The sequence below is a fragment of the Zea mays genome, chromosome 2 (genome assembly GCF_902167145.1).
Source record: "Zea mays cultivar B73 chromosome 2, Zm-B73-REFERENCE-NAM-5.0, whole genome shotgun sequence".
NCBI lineage: Eukaryota > Viridiplantae > Streptophyta > Magnoliopsida > Poales > Poaceae > Zea > Zea mays.
Window position 1 is genome coordinate 103,205,630 of NC_050097.1, and position 23,920 is coordinate 103,229,549.

Here is a 23,920-nt window from a genome sequence, read left to right on the forward strand (position 1 = left end):
TAAAATTTGCGCATGTTATCTTCCCAGTAATAATAATATAAATATCATATCATAGACGGATCGAGATATAGCATGCAACTATCAATAGTTGTTGTTACCTTAGTTAGCTTTGATTCTAAATTAAATCTAAGCTCAAGCTCCGCCACTAATATAAATAGCTGGTGTGGTTATAAACACACATATACCATGCAATAACTTGTGGAGCAGCTGCGTTGCATGCTGGTATCCTTGTGTATAAATAAACAGGGTTCCATGCCCCTATTCTCACACAATTTAAGAAGAGCCATATTTGAAACAGTTAAGAATTCATATATAAGAGTGCATATATATATATAATCCTGCCAAGACAAAGGTAATGGAGTCGTCACGCATGTTCCAGCCGGCCATCATCCTGCTTCTCCTGCTCATTGTGACCACCGGTATGTTCGAAAGACGTAGATTCTTTCATTTGTGCATGGATGTGCTGATGTGCTGTGCTTCTGTGTACGTGCTTTAGATGTGGCGCAGGCGGCGAGGGAATGCGAGAAGGACAGCGAGCGATTCCTTGGGGCATGCATGGCGTCGGACAACTGCGCCAACGTGTGCCGCGGTGAGGGCTTCTCCGGCGGCAGGTGCAGCACCTTCCGCCGCCGCTGCATCTGCACTAAGCCGTGCTAAATTAACCTACTCCCGGCAGTTCGATGGTGGACGTTTATTCTATTTATTGGCTTACTTGATTTTTTCCCCCCTAACAATAAGAAAACGCACGTGCTGGCATGTACGTTGTGTTGTATATGCTTTTCTTGCTGGCTTCATTTGCTGATTACTGATGAGTTGTAAGGTCCCTGCACGATCCATTTCACATGGATATGATGCTTAATTGTATTCCTGCTTATATGGTATGTATATTTAATTAATTAATGATGGACCATCGAGTTTATTTTGTACTTTTGACAATTTCGTTTCTGCCTTGGACGGACGATGCAGTGACAGACGACTCACACCGACAGTAGCCAACGCGGCCTGAAAAGCACCGTACAGCCGAAATCAATGGCTGAAATGGCCAACCCATATGAATATCTCGAGTTTTTTTTAAAAAAAAATAAAAAAATGTTATCAATTCAATACTATATATTACACCGGATTGATAAACTTCCTATACATTAAGCGAGGGAGCATAGCTCACACCTTAGAATGCCGCGTCATCTTCTTTTTTCCCTGGCCGTCGCATCAAATTCCGATGGTGAAAACCGTTTCATGTTTTCCTTCGTGGTGCAACTGCCCTCGCCGGATGAGCGCTTTGGTGTTTGATGAGGACACCCCTAGCATTGACACTAAAATTATAAAGAATAAGAATGCAACAAATACTGATGATCCAGTTACAAGAATGCGAGCTAAACAACTAGAGAAGGAAATTTATTCTCAGGTGAATGCTAACCTTATTTTAATTAATCACAATGATCCAGATCAGTCAGTGCTTTCAAGTTGTTGTTTGAATATTCTTAGGAATGATGGCGTGTACCCAAGTTCATGGGACGATGATGGATTTTGCCTTCCAACATTGTGATGATCAGCTCTCTCTGTGACATGCTGATATTGCAGTGTGAAACTTAGAAGAATAATGATAGCTTGGTGCTTGGACGTGCTTGTGAGAATAAAGGGAGAAGGACGGACCATTCAGCTACCATGCAGATCAGCCGTGGATGTCAAATAAATTTGTGAGTTAAGAAGGCAGTCAGCAACCAGTTGCTGTCCACACACGTACAAGCATGCAGAAGAGTATCAACCATCCAAACAGTTCCATTAGGCCAGGCTATTAATAGAAGAGGTGCTACAACTTCCTGCTGTGTGTTCCCATTTATTTTATCTAAACTGAAAATACCACTAGTGCTATATGTATCCATGTAATAGATGACGACTGGAGCTTTTTGGCTACCAATTCAGAAATACAAACTCTTTGAGTTCTCAAGGTGAGTCTTGAGAGACTTGCGGACTTGTTCTTTCGATTCCCGAGGGAGTTGTAGAACGCCGAACTGCGGTTCACCCAGTTTGTGCCTTCACGTCTATATGGCGTGATTGCGTGGGCTGGCTTCATCGGTACGTGGAAGGGCGATTGTCTCGGTTGTTCGTCGCGTGTGCAAGATCTCGCGGTGCGCAGCCTCTTCGTCAGGTCACGCAGCGATATTTATCAAGTTTCGAACATCCTTCGAGAAGATCGGGCCACAAACAATTGCTCCCGCGTAATTTGTACGTGTGCGCTCATCATTTGGTATCAAAGCCTCGGTTGACTCGGTAGGATCATTCTTGCTTTTGGTAGGATAGATTTTTATATACCTATGGTCCACAAAGTATATATATATATATAGATATAGTATTTAGAGCCCTGGGCTCTCTCTAACAACAGGAAGCCCCGACCAGACACCGACCAGGTGCTCTGACCGGCGCGCACGCTTTACTGGTTTACTGTAATAAACTGTTACGTCAATTATATATACGAGTTATGCTCCTTTTTGTTACCGTTTACACTCTTTTGGTGTGCGCACGTCTCGCGGCATCCGGGCCCACGAAAAGATCGTGTTCCCGCAATCTGGGCAGTTTACGTAATCCGGGCCCACGAATCAAGGAACTGAGCCGTCGTTTTCTCAGCTCAGCTCTCCCGTAACTATCGCTCCCGCCGAACCCTAGCCAAATCCGCCGCCGTATGCTGCTTCTCCTCGGCGCCCGGCGAACCCTAGACTAACTGCCGCCGTCGCATTAAGATTCTCCCCCGCAGTTCCCCCGCCGTCGCATTCTCCTTCACCACCGCAGAGACCCGCCCTCGCCTTCTCCGCCGCACGCCCTCGCCTTCTCCGCCGCACACAGGCCGTGGCCTTGTTCTTCGTCTCCGGCAAGGGCCCCGGAATCTAGGAGGCGGTTGTGCCGCCCCTGCGTTCTCCTACTCGTCAGAGACCGAGACCTCGATCTTCTCCACCGCGGCGGCCGAACGCCGACTCCCCTACCCCGTCGCGAGGTCCGTCCCCAACGTCGAGTCCCCGACGCATTTGACACAGCCCCGCGCCGCGTTGGGTTGTCCCCTGCACAGGTGTCTCGGATTCAGCCGCCCTCCAGGCCCATCCACATTCCGGTAAGCCATCAACCTTTAACTCTTCCAATCTGAATCGTAGATAGAGTTCACATTATTATTTTTGCCAATTGCTTGATTTATCAAATACCAATTCATTATAAATTTATAGTTAATTGGAGACACAAATGTATACTATGCAATCTATCACACCTTTATGCAGTTTACAATACTTTGTTTATGCTGATTTGTTGACAGAAGTATGATCCATACATCAATACATTATGCCATAAAACCTATTGCTGTTCAAATTGGGCCAGCTCACCCGAAATAACCAGGTTATACATTAATTAGATGTCGCATATGAGCAGAATTTTTTTGATCAAGTTAGTCTCACAAGTTTATGCAATTTACAATATTGTGTTATGCTGATTTGTTGACAGAAGTATGATCCATACATCAATACATTATGCCATAAAACCTAATGCTGTTCAAATTGGGCCAGCTCAAACGAAATAACCAGGTTATACATTAATTGGATGTCGCATATGAGCAGATTTTTTTATCAAGTTAGTCTCACAAGTTTATGCAATTTACAATATTGTGTTATGCTGCTTTGTTGATACATTTATGCAATGTATGGTCATGAACTGATCTGAATTGACTTTGTGCTTATCTTTTTTTTGATCCTTTACGTATTTTATGTATATGTGTTGTTTCATTTTGGCAGGAACATCAGTGATGAAGAACGTAGACCGACCACCTTCCAATCCAAAACAGATCATAATCCAGTCTACTCAGGAGTGCTTCAGCGTTGACATACCGCGTGCTCCGGCGGGGACTGTTAGACCCGAGACAAGGCATGCTACTGATGAGGATGATGACTTTATGCCATTATCCAAGAAGCGTAAATTGGACGACAGCCCTGGGAAAGTTTTGAAGAAGGTAGTCACTAAGCGGAGGAAAGCAGTGCCCCCACCCCGACAGGTTAGATATTTATGTCTATGGCAATATATCATTTTTATGCGTGAAATCATGTTGTCTTGATGTCTGAGTTAAACATTGTGTTGCGATTATGCACATGTAAATGTTTACAATATTCATTTTATATATTTTTCCCAGCAGAAGCTGAACGTCAGATGCAACCCCCAAGATGTGTTAGTAAGCATACAGATATTAAATGACAGACAGCAACAAGCAATTGCACGTAGGGGATTTTCTAGTATTCTTGATATGAGACTGGACGCACTCGGCAGCAGATCACACTTAGCTTGGCTGATGGAAAAGCTCGACCACAATGACATGACAATTCGAGCTGGCCCTGGAAAGGAGCTGAAAATTACAAAGGATACGGTGCACCTAATTTTGGGTTTACCGAATGCTGGGGGAGGAACTGCATTGGGCATCGATGAAGCTGTTGTTGCCAACAATTTGAGAGCTGAACTTGGGCTATCGAAAGAAGATTTTGGGGTTACAGCTCTACAAGATCGTTTGAGGAAAGGTTCTGACGATGATTTAAGCATCAGATGCTTTTTCTTGATATTGTTCAATAGGTTGTTGTTCCCTACTGCCAGCTGGGGGATAACGAACCATGAGGTTCTTTTAACCGAGCAGATGGATCGTTTCCACCAGATTGACTGGTGCCAGCTTATTTTCAATGATTTATGCCAAGCTGCCAAGAAGTGGCATAATAGGAGCGTTACTAACGTTTCTACAACCATCTATGGATGTTCCATCGTTATTCTTGTAAGCATATCCTTTTTTTGTCTGTTACATGTACCCATAATCTTGTATGCAAAATCCATATACACGTAGTTTATGCTTTTGTTATGTCTTATAATGACTCATGTTATGCCTTTTGCAGCTGTATTATTTGGATCATTTGCATGACTCAGCGGCACCCCAGAACAAACGTGGAACACCACGAATCAAATACTTTGATAGGAATATTATTCAAGCCCTGACAAGAGCTGACAAGGGCAAGATACGCAAAGGAGAAGAAGCATTTGGACATTGCTCGGTATTCTTTCTTATGTGTCAATCATTTTTTTTAGTTTTACTCCATATTTCACACATTTTTTTAGTTCCGAAGCTCCTCAGAGACCTGCTACACAGATGTGCCACCCGTTCATGCACAATTCAAGGCATGATTCTATTTATATATTTGTTTGTCATAGAATTTCAACATAATATCCAGTTATATGCTATACATTTACTTAATAATTTTCAATTTACAACAGCATAATACCAGGACCAACACTTTTGATGTTCCTCGTCCTGACCCATCTGGACAGCACTCAATTCACATCGAACTCCCGCTCATCAGGGATTTGATATCAAGCAAGCTTAATCAGCTTCCATCCCGCCACCGCATGGGTTTCATAGAGAAGCTGTCACATTTTGATGCGGAGGTTGGTAAGGCGTGTACAGTTATTAAACAGACTCTTCAGCAGATTGTTGAGAAACAATTCAATCTATCTGATGTTTTTGGCGAGTTAATTGATGAGGTCCTCCGTGCCGAGGCGGGTGACAACGAAGATGCTTATGATGTGCAGAAAACCACATCAAAATCAGATGATATTCTTCCCCAGACAGCTGGTTAGTCTGTTTAATGTATTTACGTCAATATAAAAAAGTTATGCAATCATTTATCGATATGGTTTTGATGCCATTATTTTTAACAATGTTTTATTTGTTTACATGACACGTACAGAAGGATGTACGTGTCCGGCCCCCCCAACTGTACCCGATATGTCTACTCCAGTTTCTCAGCTGGATACGTAGTTTACAGACACACAGGTACATGAATTACTGTTAAGGCAACAGCATATTCGTGTACTATTAGAAAGTTGTCCCGATGAAGCTGATATTGATCTACTGGTTCATACAAATATAACGAAACAGAACAAAACACCTACAACCTCAGTGGTAATGTTTTTACAATCATTGTATTTTTTCATTCTAGGGTTGTATTAATCGTTTTATGTAAATAGCATATAACCATTACAATTCTTTCAGGGTAAACATGGTGACGGTGGCAAGAACATGCCGACCAATACAAACGTCACTCCTAAAGCAACACCACACATGGATCCTGACGCGCCGATATTTGATACGACTCCGCAAATCAAGGTATGTCTAAACCCCCTCGTGGTTTTTCTATATTCTCATTAGCAGTTTACTAAATTTGTAATCCATTTATACCATCATTTGTTAGTCTACTGGCGGCGTACAACAAGTGGCAGAAACAGACTTGCCTGATAGTGGTCCATGCTTTGATCAGACTCCATCTGAACATGTCAGCTCAGTAATTTACATTTTCTTTGTAGTGTTCAACTTATCACAGATTTTGTACAGCCATGCTTCACAGTCTAAATAGGTTATGCATCTTACAAATCAGTGTTATGCCCATTTACATATACATATATGCTGAGTAGATCTGCATGCAGTTTTTACATAACTGCTAGCTGCCTATGATAAATTACACATTCATTTATGCAGTTTGCAAGAGTATTTCTTTCTATTGATATGTATCAGTAATGGCAGCTCATTAATTTTATGCCAGTTTATGACACTTCATTCCACATACGTATATTCCACTTTATGTCAGCTCAGTAATTTTCATTTTCTTTATAGTTGTCAAAATTGTTCACAGAGTTTTATGTATATTTTCATATATATTTTTAGGTTTATGTTGAAACCGATCCAGCTACAAACACTCCACAGGTTGGCCAGGCTTCTCTTGATTCGGAGATGCAAACTGTGTTAGCTCTACGCGAATATTTGTGTGGTCTGCAATCTGACACCGGCAGGTACGAAGTTCATACTTAATCTAAATTTGTTTTTATGCTTGTAGATTTACGCCACCTCTCTAATTGATTTAAAAAATTCACCAGGACCATAATAGATTATGGTGAATATTCAGCGACATGTTCTGACATATATGAATCTTTTGCCGATGGAAAGTGTCTCGACAATGGATTCATGCAGTGTTTCATCCAATGTGTTATTCATGATGCAAAAAATCAGCAGACTTCCATGAGTTCGAACAGTTTGGTTCTTGATGTTAATGTTGGGGTAAACTATTGTAACTTACATACACCATTTTCATATACAAATTAGATCAACCCAAGTACACTCACTCCATTTATATTGTTTATTGCAGTCAATACTCAACTTTGAGGAACAGGAACGACACAGTCGCAATCCTCAACCTTTTGATGAATCTGTACTCCACACACTTCTAGACAATTCATTGCCTGAGACAGATGAGTTGGACCAATGCAAAGCGGTAACAATCGTATTTCATAATCCAAACACAATTCCTTTTTAAATGTAACATATCACATTGTTATGCTTTTGTAAGTTACCCTGTTAATTTTATGCTTTTTTTACACGGTCAGATCATGGTCCCCATGGTAAGCAGGGGGCATTGGACATTGTATGTTGTCAACAAGGTCAAGAAGTGCATTCATATTTTAGATTCCAACCCATATGGACCAACACTTGGTGGAACTACATGGAAGGACTATCATTTTGCACATTTGGGCTCAGGTGGCAGAAAGTTACCCTGGGCTAAGGTTATTATGAGCAGATTAAACAAAGCAATACAACATGTGCGGCCCAGTTCATGCTTTCCCAAGTTTGGTAACTTCACAATTGACTTGTGCCAAAATTGTCCTAACATGGCAGCTGGATCAAATGATTGTGGGTTTTATGTCATGGGTTACATTCTATTTTATCAATGCGACGAAGGATCTTTGCGGTCAGACATAGAAGCAGTACGTACAAATTTACCATTTAATTCTACAGTTGGCCCATGGCAACACATGGAACAGAGGTATAACTAACTCAGTGTTTTTGTATTGCAGGGCAACACCAGTGAGATACGGTCTCTTGCGCTGCATTACATCACATTCCACCCGAAGAACAAAGCATTATCGCTGCTCCAAGACATCCAAAGATTCAAGGTCTAAAGGATGTAGTTTAGTTTGGTCATGTAATATATTCTGTATACAATGGTTCCCTAAACTTCAGATCAGTCATCTGTGTATATTATGGCCAAAGTCCGTAGACGTTTCTTAGTTATGTCATTGACAACTTTGGGATCAGCTTTTTTCTAAACTGGAATGTTGTTCCAAACTGTGTTTGAAATGTAATGTCTGTTTCTTGCATTTGATTCTTCCAGGTTCCTGTACAATATTGTTATGTCAATAACCTCGAAGTATGCATGTTTCTTGACCGGAGTTTACGATATAATTATTGAAAGGCTTATGCATGTCTGTACAGTCAGATTGCTGCATAACTGTACAGTCAGATTGCTGCATAACTGCATAACCTATCTGGACGTATGCATGTTTACGATATAATTATTGACCGTAGTATATGTACAGTCAGTTTGTTGCATAACTGTTAAAGCTTATGACAAATTACACAGACACTTATGCCAGTTTGCATTACACAACGCAGAGTCATTTTTTGTACAGTCATGGTTCACAGGCTTACCATCTTATGCATTACACAACGCATAGTTACGCAGGTTTTCACATACATTTATGCTAAGTATATGTACAGTCAGACTGTTGCATACTTGTTAAAGCTTATGACAAACTACACATCCATTTATGCCAGTTTGCAAGTATATTTTTGATTCTTTCTGGAAGTAGTCAAACGAACACAGGACCCACATTTACACAAGGAAATATTTGTATCTTATGGTCTTCTACTCTCTACCAGATGAATCATCATCTCCGACATCCACCGTTCGTTTTTTCGACGTTGATGTCTCATTCCATTGCGGGGCTGCAGCTATGAGTTTGTTCCTTGAACCAGGAGGCCGTCCTCGCTTACGTCCAGATAGGTTAGCCAATCGAACCCTATTATCCTCGACAGTTAAACACGTACGGCTGTTGTGACCATCAGCTATGCCACATTTCTGGCATTTCCTGCTCATCTTCTTAGCTCCTTTCGCACCCAATTTTAAAACTTGTTGCTCACTACTTTTGATTGTTCTTCCCTTTGGCTTGGCCTTATCTGGTCTTGTTAAGTTTACACCTTCCATATGAAATTCCAGTTTCTACAAAACAAAGATATCAAGTCAGATTTTACATTCTCGTATGTCATCATATATTGTCGCAATGTTTTCACCTTTCTAGCTTCCACATCCATAGAACTACTCTCAACCAGCCGAATGTCAGTGTTATGTTCCAATGTTAATATCTGCATATTACATTGATCATCCTTAGTATTGCATTCATTTGTATTAGAGCCAAATAAAATTTCCTGTGAAATAAAACAAAGTCCAGTGAGGACACAAATTTTATAGTGCAGTATATGTAATACATTATAAAGATCTGTTCCATACCTCGTTCCCATCATCTAATTTGCGTAAGTTGTCTATAGCCATTTCTTCTGTTTCATACGCTTCTACCTATATCATCATTACAATCATGGATCATATTCGACAAGTAATTATGCAAAATTCATAACATCACGAGGTGCGTACCTGGATGTCATCGCAAACACTTGTGCCACAACTCTCACCAGTACCTATATCAGGCTCCACACGCATCAATAACCCTAATAATTCGTCCATCATCTCTAGGGCTTTATCATTCCCAGCTTTAGACATACTCGCATGGTGTACTACTTTCATTGCTTTTTTAAGCAACATCTTCTGTCTATATGATCTAGTTTCTCCATCTTTTCCTTTCAAATTCCTATCGTCTCTTGAAAAAGCCACATCTTGACGCGCTGAGTATGTGTATCGTTGCAAAATATACTCACTTGGGATCCTTTCAATTTGTAGATGCATGAAAGCGCGTACAAGACGAACACAAAATAGACCTATAATTGATTAAACATACATTATGTCATATATTCATCGTAAACAGCTATGTATTCGTAATAATTTATAATTTTTTATAGTATAACATACCTGTATGCTCCCAATGCTTGCACTCACATGAATACTTTCCGGCATCCACATCAGCCCTTATCTTGAATTGGTGTTGACCCCAAACAATTTTATTTGATCTTGTAGTATGTTTCACCACCCAATCATGTTCCTCACCCTCTGTATCACGGTCTATTCGGTAGGCAGTTGCATATTTTACTGTCTCCTGAAACCTTGTCATCACAGCTCTAGTGTATGCCCTTGCAACTCTTATTTCAAACATATACAATGTAGTTGTATCCTTTTGACCCTGCAAATTACACAATATAGTATTAGTACTGTTTTGGTTTTAATAGCATAAAACATATGTTTATTAATTTTTTTCACTTACCATGCATCCAAGTGCCTCTTTGGCCTCTTTCATCTTCCTACTATGCAGGAGCTTCATCATTTGCTTTGCAAATTGATGAAGCGGTGTGTTTGCATCCACGTGGGCACTCTTCACCAACTTGTTCATGCTCTCGCTTCGTTGTGTAGAGACCATAAGACCACAATAATCTCCTTTGAAAAATGCAGGTACCCAATCTTTGCGTATTTCATATAATCTTGCAAGGGTGTTGTTCTCGTGTAGGTGGAAATCATCAAGCATCATTTGCGAGGCAGCCTCGAACCCCATTTCATTCAATGGATGATGTATTATAGATTGGAACCTTGTTTTGAAATCCATGTCCTCAAATCTTGCATATAATTCATTCAAGTGGGGCATATACCTGTTTTGCACATGCCACAAACACAATCGATGTATTGTGTTTGGGAATACTCTGCCAAGTGCAATTGGCATGGCAGGGTCTTGATCTGAAATATATAAATTTACATAACATCATGCAAGACAATATGATATCATATAGTATATGACATAATAAATACGAGCCATTTTATTACAACATACCTGTCAGCATCACTCGTGGTCCGCCACATCCCATGCATGTTTTGAACGCATTGAATACCCACTCGAATGTATCAACTGTCTCGTCTCCTAGTAAAGCAAACCCAAATATTGTGCATTGTAGGTGGTGGTTCGAGCCAACAAACATGCCTAATGGCTTATCATACATATTAGTCTTATGTGTAGTATCAAAAGTAACTGCATCACCAAAATCAATGTACTCGGCTTGCTGGCTAGCATGGGACCAAAATATGCTTAAAATTTTCCCTTCTTTGTCCAGTTGAAAGTCTGAAAAAAACTGTGGATTATCTTTCTTTCATAATGAAAAAAAAAAGATAACAGCTTTGACACATCATTTGCATTTCTCTCCCTTTGCCATGCTTTTTTCCTGTCAAAAAATGTAATGATTATGCACTATATCTAACTCAACACATTACGATTGTTTATGTAATATAAAATACAATTATTTTCAATGCATAATACACTTACAGGTTACTCATGTCCTGAACGGTTATTGGAACGTTTTCTGGGCCACCATGCATTTCTGTAACAAAATCCATAATGCAATGTGGTGGAATCCTGCTTTCTTGCATCGCACTAAGGAACTCCATATATTCACGATCATGTGTTTTGTTGCATTGCAATTGCCCTTTTTCTGTATCTTTCTTCAAAAATTCATGATTATGCTCATAGTTTACCAGATCAATCCGAACAGAAATAACAGTCTCTTTAGCATCATCGTAGATTTTTTTGAGTTTCATCCCTGCCTTGCACTGTGTTCGTTTCGAACATGTGTTACGTATCCTTGGATTTCCAGCTCCTCTTTCAGCATTCTTTCCTTCCATTGAACAGTTCAACCATTTACAATTCTTCCGCTCCCTATATTTCTTCAACGGAAATCCTACCTCGTATGCATATTGACTATAAAAATTATACGCCTCATCCACGTTACTAAATGTCATACCGACTTTAGGTATCAATCTTATATCAATATTGTCCGGCTGCGCACAGAAATTTAACATTTACAATTCAATAGCGAATAAATTTAACGTAATACGGGAGAACTTACGTGGCTTTGAAGAATATGAGGTGTGTCCTGTTCATGTGGCCCAATATGTCTCATGGGGATGTGCTTCTCTGCGCCGACCACGTCTGCTGTTTTTGTGTGCTCTTCAATATGTCCAGGTGCCCTCAATGCCGCCGGAGGAGTCACAGATACACCCTCTGTGTATGGGGCGATTGCAGACAAAACAGGTTGCATGTCCATTGAAACAGACGTACCTACTGCCTTTTGCGCAGATGCTACAGGGAGGATGTCATCGCCAGCGCCGGTGGTGGACATATTCTTCGCCGGCCGGACCTCTCACTTCCGCCGCCGCTAACCGCCGCCAATAATTCAGATGGACGAGCGAACGTGGACGCGGCTGTAAAGTTGTATTAGTTTCCTGCCGTAACTGCGCCTTTATTCTCGCGCACGAAAATCACGTCTTGCCTTATCCCAAAACCTTCCGTGAATGTCTTGCATGGTTTACGCTATCATGTGTCACACCGTTATGCAGTCGTAAATGTCTAGCACATGCAGATATTCGTGCGCGCGATTCCTGTCATGCAAAGATTCCATTTATGCATGAGTTACGCACATTTGTACACAAATTTATGCTTGCATAATTGCATGTCGCGTGTAAGGCGGGATACGTGGTTATACTTTGCATAAATGGCGCAGGCTGGCGTCCAGTGGGCCTAAAGCGACCCGTTCGGTCTCCCTGGCTGGGGCTTCGCCCACTAATGGAAGCCCAGAGCTTCCATTACCTCTTCCCTATATATATATATATATATATATATATATATTGCCTTTCACTTATGCAGCTGATTCGTAGTCTGCATTATCGAGTTTTCAATCCTCTGAAACTTGACTTTTTGCTGATCTGAATTTCGTTTTTTTTCCTCCATGTCATTTTGATCTTACCCTTTGATCTGATCGTCATTTTCTCTCTGAAACACACACAAAAATTCCCTCCCATCCCTCCCTTGCTTGCTTCCTCTTGCGCAGATCAATTTGCACCTGATATTTCTAGTTGTTCTGCACTACGTTAATTTGCAATTCTGTGATAGTTTCTCAAGTGCACCCAAAAAAAAGAAATGAACTGAGTTTCAGTTAAAAAAGATCAAAAGAAAAAAAAAAGAGAGATATCAATTCTGCAGACAAAAGAGATTGAGTTGTAGTTCGATTGGTGCCAATTGTGTCCTTCCTTCCACTTCTTTTATCTTGCTCCTTTCCTTTCCACCTGTTTTTCTCTCTGATCAGCAATTTAGACTTGTGTTTCTGTTTGGATTATTATTCGATTTTGCATATATACATTCAGCTTGCAGTACATTACAAATTTACCCCACCAAGCTCCACCCAAAGCATTCGCGAGCTGTACACCTTCGACTCTGTGACAATCGTTCTTCCACTGCTATTGCTGCCTCGGTTCACTCTCTTTCAGGGAAACAAAGAACTTGTGCAGTAAGTGGTGAGGGAGTGATTCCACACAAAAAATATACATTGTCCTATTTTTTTCCTATACTAATATGACAGGACAAGATGGATCTCACTCAAACTCCGGTGGTGTTGTTTCGAGTGCGGAGTTCGAAGCGATGCAACAACAAATTACTCAATTGATGCAGCAACTACAGGCACTTCAGCATGATCTACGCCATGCACCTAACATGGAGGGTCAACCTGACAATGAAGAATATGTGGAAGATGATGATCCTGCTGCCTTGGAGGCAGAGGCAGCATGTCGTGCTGCTGCAGGAGGTGGTGGCCGAGGACGTGGTGCTGGTCGAGGACATGGTGCTGGTTTTGGCAATTTCGGTGCTCCGAATATGAGGCCACAATTTTTTGGCTGTGCACAATGTGTTCCAACTGGAGGTGCTGCAGGTTTTGATGGTGATCCTAATTTTGGTTATCAAGATGGCCATCGAGCAGGTTATCATGGCCGTCGTGGTGGTTACGATGATCGTGGAGGTGGTCACTTTGGTGCTTTTGGTGACCACCAATTTGCTGGTGATGATGGCCACCGTGATCAGCGTCGTGGTGATCCAGTACGCCGACAAGATGAAGATAGTCTGGGCAAAGTTAAAGTGTCCATACCTACATTTAACGGCAAGGAAAATGCTGATTCTTATTATGAGTGGGAGACAAAGGTGGAACAAATATTTGATTTGTATGAGTACCCTGCTGAGAAGATGGCAAAGTTGGCAACCCTTGAATTCAAAGGTTATGCCATCACATGGTGGAATCAAATCCGTGCAGAATATCATCGTGTGGGACAGGATCGTATCACTTGGGAAGACATGAAAAGGGAAATGAGACGTCGTTTTGTTCCTGCATATTATTCACGTGACTTACATTTGCGGCTCAAATGCCTTGTGCAAGGTACTCGCAGTGTTGATGAATATTTTCAAGAAATGGAGATGTGCCTACTCCGTACGGGAATTACTAAGGATGAGGAATCTACAATGGCTCGATTCTTGGTTGGCCTAAATAAACCCATCGCTGATAAAGTGGACATGACGAACTACACAAATCTAACAGAATTGGTTCATTTTGCTAAAAGGGCAGAACGACAGCTTGTTGGATCTTATAAAAGCCATATTTCTTTTTCAGCACAAAATAGTTCTACTCCATGGCGCAATTCACAGCAGCAAGGCTCGAGGGCACACACACCTTCATCTCATGCAGCTTCTACACCATCTCGTGCAACCCCTCACTCAGTTTCAGCTTCTGGAAAGCAATCTGATGGGAAAGGCAAAGCTGTGAGTTCTAATCAGTACAACTCCTCTACTGCAGCAGCCCAAAATAAGACAAGTAATATTGAGTGTTTTAAGTGTGGTGGTCATGGGCATAAGCAAGCTGAATGCCCCAATCGGTGTGTTATTCTAGCACTTGCAGATGGTTCGTATGATTCACAAAGTGAGGAGGAGGATGTAAACCATGACACCAATATACATGATGAAAATTTGGAAACTTTTGAGTACGAAGCAGAGGATGGTGAATGCGAATTGGGCCTGAATTGTTTAGCACTGAAACAAGTTCATTGTATTGCTGAGAAGCACATGACTCAAGCTATTGTTCCTAGCTCTCTAGAAGAAATTACTTTTGCTGATTTTGATGAACTACTTACTAATATTTGTGATTTGTACACTCATATTTCCCCACCAGAAGCTAGTCTCCATGAATCTTCTAATGATCCCTCTAATAATCGGAGTATCACATTACTAGCTGCACCCTATCACATTTCAAGTAGCCACAAGACCACTACTCTAGCTGTTGCACCGGATCAAGTAGTGCAAGAAGTCATTTGTGCTCCAGAGTTTGGTACTGAACTACCATTATTTCCATTATCATATGATTTGTCAAGCACAGCATAGCCCAATTATCACTCGCTGCAATCTGAATGTTTATCATCTCCTTTTGGTTCACCGCATCATTCTTTGGTGGTATGTCGTGTTCTTTCAACACAATTAGTTGCAGCTGAGCAAGGGCAGTGCCATAATTTATTTCAATCACGATGCAAAGTGAAAAGGACAGGTGTGCAGATTTATAATTGATGGTGGCAGCTGCAACAATATTGTTAGTGCCCTGCTTGTTGAGAAGCTTGGCCTGAAAATGCATCGCCACCCCCACCCGTACCATATGCAATGGTTGAATAATTCAGGGACAGTGAAGGTTACATCCATGGTACGCTTGCCATTCTCAATTGGTGACTATAATGATGAGGTGGATTGTGACATTGTTCCAATGCAAGCATGCCACTTACTGTTGGGTCGTCCATGGCAATTTGATGTCGATTCTGTGCATTTTGGTCGCTCAAACAAATACTCATTTGTTCACAAAGAGAAGAAAGTGATCCTTGTCCCACTAACTCCTGAAGATATACATGCTTCTGATGTTGCTCGCATGAAAAGAGAAGAGAGTGAGAAAAGAAAAATGAGTGAGACACACAACAATAGTAAGGGAGAGAATCCTAAACCACCCCACTCCATAAAGCCCACTGAAAATAAAAGATTGCCACAAAATACCAAATGTTTATTAGTGACCAAGGGAGATTTGCGAGAAATACAAAACACCACAGCCCCTTTCTTTGTGCTTTTGCACAAGGACACTTTGATTTCAACTAACACCTTACCCTCGACATTGCCAACTTGTCTTCTTGATTTATTGCAGGAATTTGAGGATGTGTTTCCTAATGAGGTGCCCGATGGTCTCCCTCCCATACGTGGCATTGAGCACCAAATTGATTTGGTTCCCGGTGCTTCTCTTCCAAATCGCCCAGCCTACCGAACTAATCCCGACGAAACAAAAGAAATTGAACGGCAGGTAAAAGATCTTATGGACAAAGGGTATGTACGAGAATCAATTTCTCCATGTGTTGTTCCAGTTCTTTTGGTCCCTAAGAAAGATGGTTCTTGGCACATGTGTGTTGACTGTCGTGCTATTAATGCTATAACTATTAGATACCGTCATCCTATTCCTCGTCTTGATGATATGTTAGATGAATTATGTGGCTCCATTATTTTCTCCAAAATTGATTTACGCAGCGGCTATCACCAAATTCGCATAAAAATTGGAGATGAATGGAAGACAACTTTTAAGACTAAATTTGGTTTATATGAATGGCTTGTGATGCCCTTTGGTTTGACAAATGCCCTTTCAACTTTTATGCGTTTAATGAATCATGTTTTGAGGGAATTTATTGGCAAATTTGTGGTTGTATACTTTGATGATATCTTGATCTACAGTAAATCTTTTGATGAACATATTGATCACATTCGCCAAGTACTTATTGTTTTGAGAGCTGAAAAGTTATATGGTAATATTTCTAAGTGCACTTTTTGCACAGATCGTGTTGTTTTCCTTGGTTTTGTTGTGAGTGCAGAGGGCATCCAGGTTGATGAAGACAAAATCAAAGCAATAAAGGACTGGCCTGTACCAAAAAATGTGAGTCAAGTTCGAAGTTTCCATGGGCTATCAGGTTTCTATCGGAGGTTTGTCAAAAATTTTAGCACAATTGCTGCACCACTAAACAACTTGACAAAGAAAGAAGTTCCATTCTTTTGAGGAGATGAACAAGAGAGAGCCTTCCAAGAGCTAAACAAAACTATGTGAGGCACCACTCCTACAATTACCAGATTTTGGTAAGACTTTTGAGATTGAGTGTGATGCAAGTGGTATTGGCATAGGAGGTGTGCTACTTCAAGAAAGTAAACCCATTGCTTACTTTTCTAAAAAACTAAATGGTCCACACCTGAACTACTCTGTTTATGACAAAGAGCTTTATGCCTTAGTTCGAGTTTTAGAAACATGGCAGCATTACTTATTCCCTAAAGAATTTGTCATACACTCTGATCATGAAGCTTTGAAATATCTAAAAAGTCAAGGTAAATTGAATCGTCGGCATGCGAAATGGATCGAGTTCATTGAAACATTCCCCTATGTTGTCAAACATAAGCGTGGCAAAGATAATATTGTTGCAGATGCTTTGTCAAGAAGATGTGCTTTGGTTACACAACTAGACACAAAAGTGCTTGGTTTGGAATCAATTAAAACACTTTATTCTGATGACTCTGATTTTAATGAACCTTTCTCTCATTGCATTGCTGAAAAAGGATGGGATAAATTCTATATTCATGATGGATTCTTATTTCGGACTAACATACTTTGCATTCCAGCTTGCTTGATTCGTGGTGTTCTTTTGCAGGAAGCACATGCAGGTGGTTTAGCTGGTCATTTTGGTGTGAAAAAGACATTGGACATGCTTTCTGATCATTTCTTTTGGCCACATATGAGACATGATGTCCAACGGCATGTTGAGCGCTGCATAACCTGCTTGAAAGCTAAGTCCTGCCTTAATCCCCATGGTCTATATACTCCATTACCAATTCCAAATGTACCATGGGAAGATATATCCATGGATTTTATTTTGGGGTTACCTCGGTCTCAGAGGGGGAGCGATTCCATTTTTGTTGTTGTTGATCGCTTCTCTAAGATGGCACATTTTATTCCATGTCACAAGAACGACGATGCTTCACATGTTGCTGACTTATTTTTCAGGGAGATTGTTCGTTTACATGGCGTGCCAAAGACTATTGTTTCAGATCGGGATGCCAAATTTCTTAGCTATTTTTGGAAGACATTGTGGGGTAAACTTGGGACCAAATTGTTATTTTCTACCACTTGTCATCCACAAACCGATGGTCAAACTGAGGTTGTCAACCGTACTCTCTCGACTATGTTGCGAGCTGTGCTGAAAAAGAATCTGAAGATGTGGGAACAATGCCTTCCACATGTTGAGTTTGCTTATAACAGGGCAGTACATTCAACAACTAATTTTTGTCCATTTGAAATTGTTTACAGTTTTAAACCACATACGCCGATGGATCTTTTGCCCTTACCATTGCAAGAACAAGTTAATTTAGATGCTATCAAGAGATCTGAGTTGATCAAAAAAATACATGAGGACACAAGGATGAATATTGAGAAGAAATCTGCTCAGTATGCCAAGCAAGCAAACAAGGGTAAGAAAAAAGTACTTTTCAAACCAGGTGATCTAGTGTGGCTACATTTGCGCAAGGATCGATTTCCTCAACACCGTAAGTTATCACCCCGAGGAGATGGTCCATTCAGGGTTCTTGCAAAAATAAATGATAATGCTTATAAACTAGAGCTCCCTTCTGAATATTCCAATGTGAGTGCAACATTCAATGTCAAAGACTTGCTTCCATTTGTTGGTGAGTCAGAGTCGAGGACGACTCCTTCTCAAGAGAGGGAGGCTGATGAGGACACCCCTAGCATTGACACTAAAATTATAAAGAATAAGAATGCAACAAATACTGATGGTCCAGTTACAAGAATGCGAGCTAAACAACTAGAGAAGGAAATTTATTCTCAGTTGAATGCTAACCTTATTTTAATTAATCACAATGATCCAGATCAGTCAGTGCTTTCAAGTTGTTGTTTGAATATTCTTAGGAATGATGGCGTGTACCCAAGTTCATGGGACGATGATGGATTTTGCCTTCCAACATTGTGATGATCAGCTCTCTCTATGACATGCTGATATTGCAGTGTGAAACTTAGAAGAATAATGATAGCTTGGTGCTTGGACGTACTTGTGAGAATAAAGGGAGAAGGACGGACCATTCAGCTACCATGCAGATGAGCCGTGGATGTCAAATAAATTTGTGAGTTAAGAAGGCAGTCAGCAACCAGGTTGCTGTCCACACACGTACAAGCATGCAGAAGAGTATCAACCATCCAAAGAGTTCCATTAGGCCAGGCTATTAATAGAAGGAGTGCTACAACTTCTCGCTGTGTGTTCCCATTTATTTTATCTAAACTGAAAAGACCACTAGTGCTATATGTATCCATGTAATAGATGACGACTCGAGCTTTTTGGCTGCCAATTCAGAAATACAAACTCTTTGAGTTCTCAACGTGAGTCTTGAGAGACTTGCAGACTTGTTCTTTCGATTCCCGAGGGAGTTGTAGAACACCGAACTGCGGTTCACCCAGTTTGTGCCTTCACGTCTATATGGCGTGATTGCGTGGGCTGGCTTCATCGGTACGTGGAAGGGCGATTGTCTCGGTTGTTCGTCGCGTGTGCAAGATCTCGCGGTGCGCAACCTCTTCGTCAGGTCACGCAGCGATATTTATCAAGTTTCGAACATCCTTCGAGAAGATCGGGCCACAAACAATTGCTCCCGCGTAATTTGTACGCGTGTGCTCATCAGTGTTGTCGCATATTCGATTGTCGTCGATTATTCTAGAACCAAAGCGATCCATCCTCTCTAGGTGCACTAAAAAAGGCATCATTTCGAGTCTAGCCCGCCAGCCTCCACTGATCGGCTGATTCCGAGCGCGGTCAGCACCAACGCCAACTAGTACAGTTCTGGATCCCTAGCTCTGCCATGGACTACAACGAGACAAGCCAGCAGGCGGGCGGGGCCATGGATTGCAAGCTGCTGCGATCGTCGGTGACCATGACACAGTGGAAGAGCGCTGCAGAGACCCGGAAGTGGCTGGTGGTGCAGGCCACGGCCGCAGGGGAGCCCCGCGTGCCAGAGCTAGCGAAACATGACTCTGGAGAAGGAAGCTTACCCAGCCTTAGAAAGGTTAGCAAGCTGATGTTGGAGCGCATAAGGAATATCAAGAATCGATTGGTTGTAGTGTTAGGCCGTGTAGAAGATTGGTACTTGGAAGCAGGTGTCGTGTTCTCATTTCAAAACTTCGGAGTGACGTGTTGTTGCATCTAATCGATTGTGTGGATCTTTGGTAGATGTTGGAGACTTGTTCTTAAATGTTTTGAATTAAGAATAAGGCAACACAAAAGTTAATGATTAAAGACGTTTCATCATTCGAAGCATTATTTCCCTTAAGATATAATAATCTTCAGACGAAGGTCATGAAGGAGGTACCTTCATCATTTCAATATACAATGGAAAGCAGAATCATATGGCACATATAAAACATGAATAATCATATGGTATCATTCAAGCATTTTTATTATATAATCATGAATAATATGGATAATATTGAATTACATTTATACCTTCGGCTTGACAGAAGGTGAGAATCCGAGTGTGACGTGCGAGTGAATACAAGCCAGCGTGAACAGTACGGGGGTACTGTTCATCTATTTATAGGCACAGGGCACAACCTGTGATATATTACATTCATACCCTTTACAAAAGATTACAATTATGACATAGACTCTCATGGATCAATCGATCATTTCATCTTTAAGTCGGTGCAGTCCTTCGTCTTGAGACGTGCCACTATGCCGAAGCTTTATGGATGATAGCTTCGGTACTGCTTTTGAGAGGATCTGTCGAAGATGTTTCTTCTTACAGGATCTTCGACGACGAAGCATACCCCCAACAGTAGCCCCTTCGCGGTGCTAGATCGTTTTTCATAACGAGCTTGATCCATGAAAAAGTCTCTTAGGCTTCGGAATGCCGAAGGTCCGAAAAACACCTTCCCTGAGCTCGTTGCCGAGAAACGATTAAAATATTCCAAGCGCGAGGTGGCCCCACCATGCGGCGGGTACACACGTCCTGGCGATTCACCTTCTCGGGTTCTGTGGCCCACCATTTAGTGGGTGCGGGCGACTGTTCGTCCGGTGCGGAAGACCTGACGATTCACCTTCCCACCTGCGGCACTATATAAACAGACGGGTAGGTGTGACGTTACCACAACATTCATTGCTATTGCACTGTTTTGCTGCCAAAAATTTGACCATAGCCGAAGCTTGTTCATCGCACTCAACCGAAGCACCGCTGCTGGTTTTGCTTCGCCACAAGAGGAAGAGCTTCGAGAAAATTAAAAAATTAACAAAGTCAACAACTTCATCAAAAACTGTGAGGAATTCATCATCAAATGGCAAGGGTACGTTCCACTGCCAGGGTTACACGTGACGGAGAAGAAGCCGAAGCTGCTGAAACCGCTCTAATTTCTGAAGTGATGAAACGGTCGGGTCTGGTAGCGCCAGAGGATGTTTCTGACGAAGGTGCACCTGTCGCTGAAGCTGAGCAGGCTGGTGCTGAGGAAAGTGAATCTGAAGATGATTATAGTGTCGTGCCATCTAAACCCAACCACCTGGAGTTTTGGAGGTCCACTGTTACCGAAGATGATATGCCTAAGTTGATGAAGTTAGGCTATTTCAGTGAAGCCAAAAAGGAACTAATTCGCTTTGGCGGAGAGGAAATTAGTCCGAAGCCAGAAAAGGATGAGGTGGTAGTCTTTAAAAGCTTCTTTAAAGCAGGATTAAGATTTCCTTTGAATGAGATGATTGCAGATGTTTTGGGGAAGTTTGGGATTTATCTTCATCAGCTAACTCCTAACGCCATCGTTAAGCTTAGCGTCTACATCTGGGCCCTTCGAAGCCAGGGGGTAGAACCGTTTGCCGAAGGCTTCTGCCGGGCACATGAGCTTCATTATCAGACAAAAGCTAGAGAAGATGGGCTGCACGAAAACTTCGGCTGCTACAATTTTGCTTATCACAAAGATGCGAAGTCTCCAGTTATCAACTATCGTACCAAATGGCCAGCTGGCTGGAAGACTGAATGGTTTTATGTCAAAGTTGATGAGAAAAAGGAGAAGCTGGTTCAAAGCCCATTAGAATTAATCTTCGGAGAGACTATGCCCCGGTGCGACATGAAACCGGAGAGTCCATGCCAAATTGCACTGGGGGAATTTTGAGTTATTGCGGAGCACATTGGTACTAGGGATCTGGTGCAAGAATTCTTAGCTTTTAGAGTATTCCCAACTTTGAAAGAATGGGACATGCCGAAGCTCAAAGGGGAAAAGAAAAAGAAGGAACTCGTTCGGTTGCCCTATTACTATAAATTCAAGAAACACTTCAAAGAGCCTTGCCAAGAATGGTTAGACACGATTGATGTTATGTGCAACGAGATCCTTGGCAACTATTCTAAAAAAGAAGATCAATTAATGACTGCAGCCTTCAGCACTCGACCGAAGCGAAGGTTGAACCGGGTGATGGATGCCCTGAACTTTGAGTATCCTGACTATGAACGATTGGACAGAGGTGCTGAAGGACAAAAAAGAAAAAGAGTTGCTAGCATCCTGGATAAAGAAGCTGCTAAATTGGTGAAAAAGGATGAAGAAACTTTGAAGAAAAGAAAACTAAGCCCTGAACCGAAGATAGCTGCTTCGAAGAAAAAGAAAGCTTCGGTTCTGAAGCGAAAAACGACTGATACTGAGGATGAAGCTCCTTCAACACCTCCTGCTGCCGAAGTAGAAGAAATTTTAAAGGTAATGACTGAATCTTTGCCTGTCAAGCTAAGTCCACTAGGGCCACATCTGACGAAGCTTTTTCAGAAGGAAAAGGAGCCTTCGGTGGCGAAGAAGCCAGATGAGCCGAAAAACGAAGAATTATTCATGTAGTTGAAGTTATAAATCTATATGCTACACTCTCTAAAATTGATACCATGCTTCTGGATGCGGCCGCAGAAGAGATCCCTGACATTGTGGCTGGAAAAGGGAAAGAGAAAGTCGAGGATACTTCGGCAAAAGAGGACTTCAATTTCCAAGATATACTTGGGCAAGAATTATCAAAGGCTAAAAAGAACTGAAAGAGTATGCTATATCTTGCGGGTACAGACCAAGTGCGTTACTCTTCGGGGGAATCAACGAAGAAAGCTTAGGATGCCTTCAGGACCACACTGGGGCTAAGGTTGTCGGCACTCTATCGAAGAGCGTTGGCTTCCCGAAAGGTTGAGGCAGACCTTAGCAGGTACCGGCGGCAGCATATCGTTGGTAGCCTATTTTATGCTAACTTTAAGGTAAAATTCTTAACTTTTTATTGCTTTGATATGCAGATTGTTTTCTGATAAAGCTTATTTTATCAGAGCTTACTGCTAAGCAAAGTCCTGAGGATGCAACAAGACCTCGAGGACAAAAAGAACGAAATTATAATTGAGGGCCTAGAGAAGAAGATTAAAGACCATGAGGCTACCCTGGAGAAAAAAGACTTCGTACTTCAAACCATGGAAGGTTCACTGGCGGAGGCCCAGGCCGAAATTGCTAGATTGAATAGTGAACTCTCCATGCAAAAGAAAAATTTTGAAGCCAAACTCGAAGCTGAAGCTGAGAAAAATTCAAATTTGCAGAAATCACTGAAAGAACTTCAAGAAAAATGTGTAAACTTCGGCAACCAGTGCCTGCAGTGGCTAAAGCAGGTTTTCAACTCGGTTGGAGCCAGCGCTGAGAAATTTAGTCCGTCGGTTGAGAACCTGCCGGAAACCTTCGAACATATTGAAGGCGAAGTTGATGCACTCGACGAAGTTATAGCTGGACACGCTGATTTTTGCGCTCTGCTAGCTTCTCGAGGCACAGCTGTTGCCTTCATAAAATCTGGCTGTGAACATGGAAAAATTGTCAATAGACCAAATTTTAGCTTATCACCGACAGATTTAATTGATATCCCCAGCCTAGCTCAGAGTATAGGAAATAGATTCATAACTCAAGTTTGGG

General features: G+C 41.6%; 2 protein-coding genes and 1 pseudogene across 2 annotated transcripts; all 3 read left to right on the plus strand.

Moving 5' to 3' along the window:
* Positions 1-262: 262 nt before the first annotated feature.
* Positions 263-926, plus strand: LOC103646754 (defensin Ec-AMP-D1). Its single transcript, XM_008671432.2, has 2 exons — positions 263-419; positions 497-926. Exons 1-2 carry the CDS (start codon positions 356-358, stop codon positions 655-657), a joined length of 225 nt encoding a protein of 74 aa, XP_008669654.1. The 5' UTR covers positions 263-355; the 3' UTR covers positions 658-926.
* A 5,352-nt stretch (positions 927-6,278) lies between these two features.
* LOC103646756 (uncharacterized) lies at positions 6,279-8,120 on the plus strand. Its single transcript, XM_020549309.2, has 6 exons — positions 6,279-6,338; positions 6,728-6,852; positions 6,937-7,117; positions 7,206-7,331; positions 7,444-7,821; positions 7,912-8,120. Exons 2-6 carry the CDS (start codon positions 6,794-6,796, stop codon positions 8,014-8,016), a joined length of 849 nt encoding a protein of 282 aa, XP_020404898.1. The 5' UTR covers positions 6,279-6,338; positions 6,728-6,793; the 3' UTR covers positions 8,017-8,120.
* A 5,398-nt stretch (positions 8,121-13,518) lies between these two features.
* On the plus strand, positions 13,519-18,959 carry LOC109944244 (uncharacterized; annotated as a pseudogene).
* The last annotated feature ends 4,961 nt before the right edge of the window (positions 18,960-23,920 follow it).

Excerpts from the sequence above, each read along its gene's own strand:
- LOC103646754 (XM_008671432.2), top strand. The coding sequence starts at position 356 with ATGGAGTCGTCACGCATGTTCCAGCCGGCCATCATCCTGCTTCTCCTG. Across the intron at positions 420-496 it reads CCTGCTCATTGTGACCACCG|ATGTGGCGCAGGCGGCGAGG; the intron begins GTATGTTCGAAA and ends TACGTGCTTTAG.
- LOC103646756 (XM_020549309.2), top strand. The coding sequence starts at position 6,794 with ATGCAAACTGTGTTAGCTCTACGCGAATATTTGTGTGGTCTGCAATCT. Across the intron at positions 6,853-6,936 it reads CTGCAATCTGACACCGGCAG|GACCATAATAGATTATGGTG; the intron begins GTACGAAGTTCA and ends AAAATTCACCAG. Across the intron at positions 7,118-7,205 it reads TTCTTGATGTTAATGTTGGG|TCAATACTCAACTTTGAGGA; the intron begins GTAAACTATTGT and ends TGTTTATTGCAG.